Raw genomic sequence first — 10427 nt, forward strand, 5'->3', positions numbered from 1 at the left:
AGTGGCTTAGGTACCTTTTTCTTTCAAAGAAATAGTAATAAGAAGGTATTTTTCTGAGGGGAACATCTTGTCAGCTTTCTCTACTTTCCACTTTTCAGTTTACCACTTTTTAATTTTGTCTAGAATAAGAGACAGCCAGTAAAATAAAATAATTTGACTTCCTGCGCAGATAACCTTGATTTCTTAGCTCTTTTATCCTGCTCTCTAAAAAATTTGTTTTACTGACAAGAGATGGATCCATGTCATTTATTAGAATTCTGAGAAAAAATTCCTGGAGCACTGTATATATTTAAAGCTTTGTTCTTGATACAAAAAGGACTGAAATATGAATTTACAGAGCTTTTTATAATCAAAGTTGAAATACAAATTGCAATAATATATTAAAACATCACTCTAACTAAATACTGCCCTTAGGTAGCTCACACTTAGGTGACATAAAATTGCTGCTCTGTCTTTATCCCCCTCTAAGCTATACTCATTGAGGGCAGGGATTGTGTGTGTCTCTTGCTTATTATGTATGCTTGGTTCTTACACAGTGACTGGCACAAGCATGGTAGTCAAAAAATACTTAACGATTGACTGAATGAATGGAGTACAGGAGACTGTGGTCTCCAAAGTCCTTAATATATAGAGTTCCAGCTCTTATGAGCTAACATCACTAACTTCCAACATAGCTATGAGACACCCCACCTAAATCCTGAAGCTGTTTCAACATTGTCACCTCTGGGCTGTGGTGACCCTAAAATTCAATCTCCACAACAGGCTACATCAGAAACACAGATGTTAATAAGTACACGTGCAGCTATTATATGACTGTTATACATGCAGTGGTCCCAAGTGGGATAGAAAGCCCAGATGCCAAAGCACAACTTAAAATAACACACTATTTGTGTGGGATGTTGTAAACCACAGTCATCAACAGACTGTTGCTAAGCTTCAACAATTGCCTATGAGAATGCCTCTTTAGTTCACGGCATTGTGTAATCCAGCAAGCAAGGCCTCACCAGTACAGCTGACTTCCTAGAGAAGATAGGACAATGTGGCGTGGGCGCAGAGGATGTGGGAGAGCAGTGTGGATGGTTGGGAGGGTTGGTTATTCAGCTGGCGTTGTAGGCACACCAACACACACGGAGAGTCACACCATGGTACCTCAGAGAACACCAGACTTTCTGAAAAAAACATAGACAAGGGAGGTATTCCACATAAGTTACTGCATTTTTTTCTCTAGTTCTAAATAGAGCTCCTGTGTTGTCTAGTGGATGTTTTAAGAGCCTCATCTATGATGAGAGAATCTTTGTGAATTTGCTGCTGAGGAGAGGTCATTTTTTTATCTAAAAAAGCAATTTAGATGCCAGAGGAAGAAGCGGAGAATGAAAAAATATTTGATAATTCTGTAAAATGTTTTGTTTTTAAAATAGGATATAAAGAGCCCACCTGCTAGGATTATTTTATAAAATGTGCTCAGTTCATGTTTATACCATTATTGTGTTAAAGCATGCTGATCAACAATGATAATAATATTATCTTGCTGAAGCCTATAGAGTTCAAGAACTTAACACACCTCAGCATGTCGGTTCTTTAAAGATGATACTAGCTACAGCCCCTCTCATAAATTAGGAAGCTAGCTACAGAAAGGTTAAGAAAAGTGATCAGAAACACACAGCTAGCATTTATTATGGGCTATTGCATGAAGCTAAAAATAATATGTTTTAATATTTGTTTTCAATTATTTGGAATGTTCAAATGCTCCATTATAATCTAAACTATTAATTGAATGGTGAACACAATTATATAGAAACTATTAAAGTCACTCCAATGCTTTACTTGTGAAATGGAACAAGAAAAAAATTTTTGTCAAAGTAGGTTTTTTAAATATGCTAGATTAAAGGACACCCCAAAACTTTAGAAATTACTACAACTATTTGTCATAGTTTAGAATCCTGCAGTGTGGCTTACAAAGAATATAAGATATATCATCAGTGCAAAATCAGATATCTGCTTGCTGTTTTTAATCTCATCTTATACCCAAATTGTGTGTTGCTTTGATTCTCTCAATATTAGAAGAGCTTCATAAACACAGAAAAAAATTATTTGCTAAGTTCTTCATATCTGTCTCTTAATTTAGTGTTGTTCTACAGACTTTGCCCATAGTCATAAATGTGGTTTTCAGGTGGTTAAAATGAACAAAGTAATTGTAAAACTATCATGCTTTCAATTGGCTGGCTAATAATTTATATAAAATAAGCCTACTTTATCACTTTCTCCTAAAGAAGACAAACATTTGGCTGAAATAATTATTAACAGGCATGGAGACATAGAAGAGGCTAGAAAATATTTCATAATCAATGCATCATCTCAGGGAGTCAATCACTTATCACTCACATTGCTTTTTAAACCCCTGCATTATATGAAAGGAAAAAACAGAACTGCAGGGTTTCCCCCTCTGTTTTGGAAGATTTTGAAACTTCTTCGTTTTTTTTTTTTTACTTTTGACTGAATTATGTCACTTCTTGATTGAGTGTTTGTATTTTTGGAGATTATGCTTGTTCTTTTCTACAACTAGAATTGTGTATTATAGAATGTTAGACCTGAAAGGGACCTTGAAGATGATCTAGTCTACTCTCCCACTTTACAGTTAAGGAAACACCGTGCTTGACTTTTCCACTACTAGTTAGATAACTCTAGGTTGGGGAATAAACAGGGATGAAAACAAGTTTATGGTACCATCGATTTGACTGTTGGAGTGTTCTTTCCCAAAATATTTTCATGTAAGTTATAGACTTAAATGTTTAAACTATATTCATTAATTTCATTGAACAAAGATGGCTGATATTTTGTTTACTAAACGTCTGAGTCTTTGTTTCCTGGTTAGATGACCAAGTCAACAGTTAATGCCCCATAAAGCACAGTAGCTTATTATGGTGGTGAATTAGCGCCCTCTAGCATATTTTTTAGTCACCCTGTGAAAAAAATATTTTATAAAATGTAGCTGTGAAACTAAAATGTTCTAAATATTGAGCTGGGTTCTTTACACAGTCTCACATTAATTCTCACAAAAATTGAATGACATCAGTTGGGACAGCTTTGTAAGGAGATAAAGCTAATACAAAAGGTGGTGAGTGCTATTTCACATGTGAGGGGTGCAATGATGAATAAAAAGAAGTCCTGGCTCTCTGGGAGCTCCCAGATTAGCAGGGACACTGGAAAGGAATGTTGCAATAGGTACTTTAAGAACTATTGCAGCATTATTATTTATTATTATTATTATTATTATTATTATTATTATTATTATTTAATGTGGGAACATTAAAACAGAACAACTAACTCTGCTTGGAGATTTTGAAGATGGCTTCAATGAAGAGATAACATTGAATTAAGCATTAAAAGAGGATAGTTTGTCAGATGAAGAACAGAGAAATGTCATTCAAGGTAGCAATAAAGAGTAAGTGAGAGCGCAGAATTGAGGAAGGTTATGATATGTAAGTTAAGGTACTGTAGTGGGGATCAGTGCTGTTGCAAATCGGGGTGCATGGGTTAAAGTGGGGCTGCAATGGGTGCAGCAAGGTTAGGAAAAGCTTCTGTGCCAACACAGGGAATATGGAACTTGTCCTTCTGACAGTTGGGAGCATTAGAAGTTTTTACCTGGAAAATAATACAATTGGATTTCTTTCTTTTCCTGCCTTATAAGTCAAAAAATATAACCTATAGCCAGAAAACTAGTAAAACAAACATACTGTACAAAACATAATTAGAAAGCAAACACTTCTGTATAACCCTCATCCTGTTATAGAAATATAACATTGTGAACATCCTTCCCTTCCTCCCTACCCCAGTCATAATCTCATTCAAGCCCACTGTCTTTGTGATTCTTAATCACTACTTTGGTTTTCTTTGTAGTTTTGTTACATCCTCAGGAAATAAAGTTTAACTTTAGCTGTTTCTGAGCTTCTTCTAAATGAAATCATACTGAATATATTGTGTTTGATTTCTATTACTCAACATTATGTTTTTACAATTCATCTTTGTTACCAATTTTGCTATAGCAATATTTACTTTCATTGCTGTTTAGTATTCTCTTGTTTGCTTACTTCACACTTTATCTTGTCTTCCATTTTTGGATATTTGTTCTTTGATTTTTTAAAACAAGTTCTTTCCTAATGCAAACGGTATATTGCTATGAAATGCGTACCATATATCTTGTTCACATGTGCGTGTTTAACAGTTTCTCGAGCACATTCAAATTCCTTTTTCAGGAAGTTAACTCTGATAGGACTGTATGGCATAAACCACAGTGGAATAAGGTGCTAATGGTCTGGCCCACATTCATTGAGGGTGGAGAGGAGATGTCTGATCTGAGGGACAGTCTCGGAACAGAATTGAGCTGCACAGGAAATGGAGTGGTACCCACAGGTTACCCTGAGTTTTTAGCTTGAAAGACTGATATCCTTCACTGACCTAAAAATTCTGAAAGAGAAATAAGTTTTAGGGGAAAATGAGTTCTATTTTGGGTTTCAGGTGACTGCTGGACACACAAGTGAAAATCTTGGCTAGGCAATCAGAAATGCCTCTCAAGAACTTAGGAGATGAAGATTTGGAAATGATAACAAACAGTTGGTTGTCAGAGCCATGGGAAAAGAGAATAATGATCATTGACAACATTTTTTGAGCATTTACTATGTACCAGGCACTATTCTAAGAATGTTACATGTATTAACTCATCTAATCTTCACAACAAATATTACTATTTTCATTTTATAGATGAGAGAACTGAGGCACAGAGAAGTCAATTAGCTTGCCCACTCACACACATCTAGTCAGCAGTGGCACCAAGAGGAGATTATTTAGGAAGTAGTGGAAAGTATTGAACTTTAGTGATGACTAATATTAATGGTTAGGAAGAGGAGGAACCTGAAAGGGAGCCTTAGATGAATAGTCATAGAGTTAGGAGAAGAGCCAGAAGACTGTCATTAATAGCCAAATTTAAATCAACTTAATAAGGTAAGTACTGCAGGTGCCTGGCACAACTGGAGGAAGTCAAATCCCAAAGCAAGAATCACAGAGAGTCAAACTCTGAATCTGGGTGTCAACGAAACCTATTCAGTTGTCATTGTTTGCAAGAATGAAAGTGAAACCTCTTTAAGAAATCTAATAATAAAATATAGAAAATAATGATTTCCCTTTGGTAGCTGTCTACTGCTAAAGCAAAGAGAAAATCCCTCCCTTAAGTAATTCAGTTATGTGTGGGTATGGGAAGATAGCAGAGAACTGGAGAAGGTAGTGGGGAAGATGAACATTACATATCAGACAAGTCTGCTGAAGAAATGAGCTGAGCTGGGCAGGAAGGAGGGCGGGAGGAAGTCATGGGAGAGCCTGCTTTGCCAAGGCCTGCAGTTCCATCATCCCTCACTGTGGCATGGTGACTGTGATGAAAGTGGGTAGCAGTAGGTGTCCAGATGGCCCTTTAGCTGTACCTGAAACCTGCCCGTGCCCCCGTCCTCTCCCTGGTGTTGTCCTGTTTCTCTCTGGATAGACTTAGCTGCAGTTGTCATAAGATTGGCATTTGAAATGTTGTGGGCATGCCATTGTAAATGGCACTCCTCCTGGGTCAAAGAGAAGGTCTGATTTTTCTTTCTGTTTATACTTCCATAGGAAGAACTTTTGTAAACAATCAAAAATCTTAAGATAACAATAAGTTCCAAATTTTCAAATTTATTACTTAACATAAATGATATATCTGTAAATCATAACATGAAAAAAGGTATTCTTTAAGAATGTCAGACCTTCTAAATTTACTTGTTAATGTTAGTATCTAAAGTTGTGCCTTGCGCATGGTGGATACTTAAAAGATATACGAACTTACTTAAAGATATAAAGATACTTAAAAGATATATAATTTGATTTTACTCTCATGTGTGGGTCTTGGAGCCAGAGTGTACACTTTGGTTTTCTAGCAGTCCTATTCCAATCAAGGCCTTACTATTATTCTGAGTTCTCATGAGAGGTGTAGAAATTAATGTTTTAGAACTAGCTCCCTTGAAAATTACTGCAAGGAACTTTCACATTCACAGTATAAATGTGCACTTCCTTTCAAGAGTTTCTTTTGCTTTCTTTTCTGAGAAATGTTTTGTGATTTCTGAAACCCATTCCCGACACTGATTATGATACTGTTGAGAAACCGCTGCAGTTAAAAACAAACAAAACCCATAACCATTGGTTTTATAATATGCTTCGCATGAGAATATCTCACTCATTTCTTAAAAGCTAAAGTAAATTAGTGTTAAATTATAGATTTTCAAAAGTGTAAAAGTCTTTATACTTTTATTTAGTCTACTCCCAGAGAAAATTCTTGAATCTTCTCCACACTGTATTTTCTTACTATATTTCCACTAAGGGCTGGACTTCTGAGTGTCCTCTCAAAACAGAGATGCATATAAAGGGCTGGGTCATCTTCCATAGACCAAGGACTAGAACTATCCACTGCTCCAGAGGCAGTGAGGGTAGATGTCAGGGTACTAGACTCAACCTCATATGCTGGAGAAAATTTGGACTGGCAGGGAGAACCTTGACTCTCATGGCTATAGGAACCTGTAATGAGAACAAAATGATCACAATACCTAGGGAACTCACGACTAGGGGATCATAGTGGTGGCAACCCCAGGAAGTGTTTGGAGACACAGTCTGACTGGATAACAGGACAGGATGCAGCTCAGTCTGTAATGAGATTCAGGGGGGCAGGATTGTAAACTACATACTCTAATCTATAAGGCTCCTAAACCTGACCTTTTACCTGTAGCTCTGCCCTCATGATGTGCCATCTTCCTCCTCAACCTCAACACTCCCATCACTCTGGCTTTCTTTCCAATCACAGAATAAATAAAACGAACCTAGTGGCTGGTGTGCCCTTAGCTGTCCACCTCACTACTAAGACGGTGCCTGGATATGGAATCTGGGTGAGCAGGTAACAGTGAATTGGTTGCTGTTGGCACCCACCCACAAGGTCTGCTTTATTTATTTGAGAAAAAGAAGTGACCTATGTAACCGAGTGGACTGTTAGAGAAGGGGCAATACAATCCTTGGTCTAAAACTGAGCATTCATTTAGATTCTTAATTTACATACAACAGTTATTTGGGTCTATCTCCAGAGTTGCAATGCAAGAGGTAATCCCTCACAGTGAACTTTCATTTAATATGCACATGCTATATGCAGAGGTGCTTTACATATGCTACTCAATTTACTTGTCTCAACAGTCTTAAAAAGTGAGCACTACTATCCTTTTCCAAACGAGAATGCTATGTCTTAGAGGGGTTAATATCACACACACATACGCACTGCACTTAACTTCAAAGGCTATATTCTTTCAAATGCCTCATCTCACTCTGGAGCCACACAGAGAGGCCCAGTATTATAGAAGTGGTTACAGGTGAAGAGAACATGTTAGTTAGGTGTAGCTGCATTTGAAATGTTTTTCATTCAAGTAGTATTTTCGGATAACTATGTACCCACCCGCTCCCCAACCCCAGTGATCAACTTGGTGGTTATTGAGTAAGAATTCAACATTCCTTTAGGTACTGACAGTGTAAAGACATACCTGGGGAAAAAGTGGCAGAAGTCAACATAACATAGCTAGTCTAATGTCCTTGATATCCTTTGGGAGATAAGCAGAGGAGAGAACAATCAGGGTGAATGAGGCTAGGGGTTCTATCCAGAAGGGAGTCAGGAAGGAGACAGAACATCGTGGAGACACTAGCACTTGAGCTGCGCTTTCTTGTGAATTAGCTAAAGCAAGAGAAATCAGAAATTTGTCCTTGAATAATATTTCCCGTAATTTTATTTATTTATTTATTTATTTATTTATTTATTTATTTATTTATTTATTTATTTATTTATTTATTTTAACTCTGATCTTACTGAAAATTGGCTTAGGAACTAGGGTGGCTGTAAAAGAAGAAAATCTGGTCTTTCCTAATTTGACCAAGTAAAATGTATTCTTTGCATTGAGCAGCTGCATTGGGGCAGGAATGATAAGGAAAGACCCTGGTTGGTTGTCAGCTGCGTGATAACAAAGGTTACAATGGAACAAAGTCTGTCCTCAGTCAGAGTTCCTGAATTGGGAAAGATCACCAGTCTCTAGAAAGGGGTTGGTATTGGGGAGGTCAATGGTGCTTGCGCTTGGGTCTGTTTGTCAGCCAGGGCTGGTTTGCTTGAAATATGAAAGTGAAAACTCACAAAGTTCAGAGAAACCCTCTTCCCTTTTTAGAAGCTGCTTCTTAGCAAAGGGCAAAAAGCCCCAGTCCCCAGTCCAACCACACCATCGAAGAGCAGGGCGGGTTAGGGAGGCACGAGCATCCACAGCGCTCTGAGAAAGGAGGCCCATGGAGAAGTTTCAAGCAGTGCTGAATCTGCACCATAAACACCAGAGCGCTTTGGGCTACAGCCTGGTAACTCTGCTGACTGTGGGCACGGAGCGGATCTTCTCCACCGCAGTGTTCCAGTGCCCCTGCACTGCATCCTGGAACCTACTCTACGGCTTGGTGTTCCTGCTGGTACCTGCTCTGGCACTCTTCCTCCTGGGCTACGTGTTGAACGCGCGCACGTGGCGCCTGCTGACCGGCTGTTGTGCGCGGGACGCTTGCAAGGGCTGCTGCGCGCCGTGTCACTGTCTCCAGGTGTGTGTGCAGCTCAGCGGAGTGGCCGCAGTCGCGCCTCTCACTTGGGTGGCAGTAGCGCTGCTCGGGGGCACCTTCTACGAGTGCGCGGCCAGCGGAAGCAAAGTAATGGCGCGGCTCATGTGCCCCGAGAGTGAACCCGACTGTGCTGCCCAGCTGCCGCTGGTGCCCTGCAATCAGGCCGAGGCGCCCGTGCAGGACCTCCTGAAGAGCCTCAGGGCCCATTCGCAGGTCAGGCACTGTCGTCCACGCGGGGTTTGGAGGGTGACGGGGTGAGGGACGGGCTACTGCCGGGCGGACTGGGTAAAGTAGAAATCGGTACCCTTTTTCCGGACAAATGACACAGAAGACTAATTAGAGTGGTTTCTTGGCGTCTAATGAGCCGACAGGCAAATATTTAAATAAACCGGATGAAAGGAGGAAAGGCGCTCTTTTAGTGTCAGGCACCTACTCTGTGCCAGATACTGCTCTAGGCCCTTTACCTCCTACATTATTCTCTTAGGTCTTTGTAACAATCAAGTTGTTTGCCTAGCCAGAAGAAAGCAGAACGGTTTCGATAAAACGGGTCTGCTTGGCTCTAAAGCCATCTCCCCACACTGCTTCTGGACATATAAAACTCAGGAGATTTTGAAAATGAATGCTCGTTTCATTGGATTTGCCTTAATTCCACATGTTTTGAATTCTAGAGGAGTGACATAGGTATCTTCCCCGGCCCTTGATATGATCTGAAATATAACTGACTTGCTAAGCAAACCATTGTACTGAGGGATTTGGAAGGTTACTTGTTATTCCTTTCTCTTAAGGGATTAAGACCTAAAACTGTTGCTTGTTCATTATGACCAGTGAGTAGTTGAAACTTTATCTGAGGATTTTAAAATGTCTTGTTAAAAAAAAGATGATTAAATTAGTATTTTGTTGTGTTTTCCTAGCTACTAGGCTGGTTCCTGATAGCAGCTATTATCATCATCGTTCTGATTGTTACATCTATCACCCAATGTATCTCTCCAGTTAGTTTTATGCAGCTGAAATTTTGGAAAATCTATTTGGAACAGGAGCAGAAGATCCTTGAAAATCAAGCCAGAGATCATGCAGCGGAATTGGCAAAAGAGAATGTTAAGTGTTTCTTTGACTGCTCACAGCCAAAGGAATTAAACACCCCAACCATGGAACACTGGAAGCAGATTTCATCATTATATACTTTCAATGCAAAGAAACAGTACTACAGTACATTGCACAAATATGTGAACGAAAATGTGAAGAGCCAAAATATCATCGCTTCTGAAGAGGATACAATAGTTTCTGCTCTTGCCTTTGTAGATACACCTGGTATGAAAACCACCACTGATTTATGACTTTATTAATGTATAGAAAAAAATGTTCTTTTGAGTTACTTCTTTATTAAAAAAATTGATATTGTTTATGATGGCTTTTTTTTTTGTCTTCTAAATTGTAGAACCATGGAATTTTAGATCTGAAATGAAAATTTAGAACTTTACCTCTTTATTATATTATTAAGGAAGTTGAGGTTAAATGATTCACTCAAAGTGACAAACTGGAACTAGATCAGTGGTTTTATATTCCTAGTCGAGGGTTCTTTTCACTGAATAATAATGAATAATGTTGCTTTCAAATAAAAGACTTTAGTAGCAAAAACAGTGCAAGAATGATTGAACTTCAGACCATTTTTTCAGTTTATCTGTAAGTTTACTTTCTTGCAGGCAGCACCTTGTTTGGAATTTTAAAACACTGGGATTTTATGT

General features: G+C 38.7%; 1 protein-coding gene across 2 annotated transcripts; it reads left to right on the forward strand.

The window, feature by feature from the left end:
* The first annotated feature begins 8229 nt into the window (after nucleotides 1-8229).
* Nucleotides 8230-10087, forward strand: CALHM6 (calcium homeostasis modulator family member 6). 2 transcript variants are annotated; one of them, XM_016163664.2, is made up of 2 exons: nucleotides 8230-8898; nucleotides 9597-10087. In XM_016163664.2, the coding sequence occupies exons 1-2, from the start codon at nucleotides 8374-8376 to the stop codon at nucleotides 10017-10019; spliced, it is 948 nt and encodes a 315-aa protein (XP_016019150.2). In that variant the 5' UTR covers nucleotides 8230-8373; the 3' UTR covers nucleotides 10020-10087. The 2 variants fall into 2 exon arrangements, with proteins under 2 accessions (XP_016019150.2, XP_016019151.2); XM_016163665.2 differs by having other exon boundaries at nucleotides 8232-8667.
* Nucleotides 10088-10427: the final 340 nt, after the last annotated feature.

The sequence above is a fragment of the Rousettus aegyptiacus genome, unplaced genomic scaffold (assembly GCF_014176215.1).
Source record: "Rousettus aegyptiacus isolate mRouAeg1 unplaced genomic scaffold, mRouAeg1.p scaffold_m13_p_1, whole genome shotgun sequence".
Lineage (NCBI taxonomy): Eukaryota > Metazoa > Chordata > Mammalia > Chiroptera > Pteropodidae > Rousettus > Rousettus aegyptiacus.

Coding starts and splice junctions, on each gene's coding strand:
- CALHM6 (XM_016163664.2), top strand. CDS start 8,374: ATGGAGAAGTTTCAAGCAGTGCTGAATCTGCACCATAAACACCAGAGC. Junction 8,899..9,596: donor GCCTCAGGGCCCATTCGCAG/GTCAGGCACTGT, acceptor GTGTTTTCCTAG/CTACTAGGCTGGTTCCTGAT.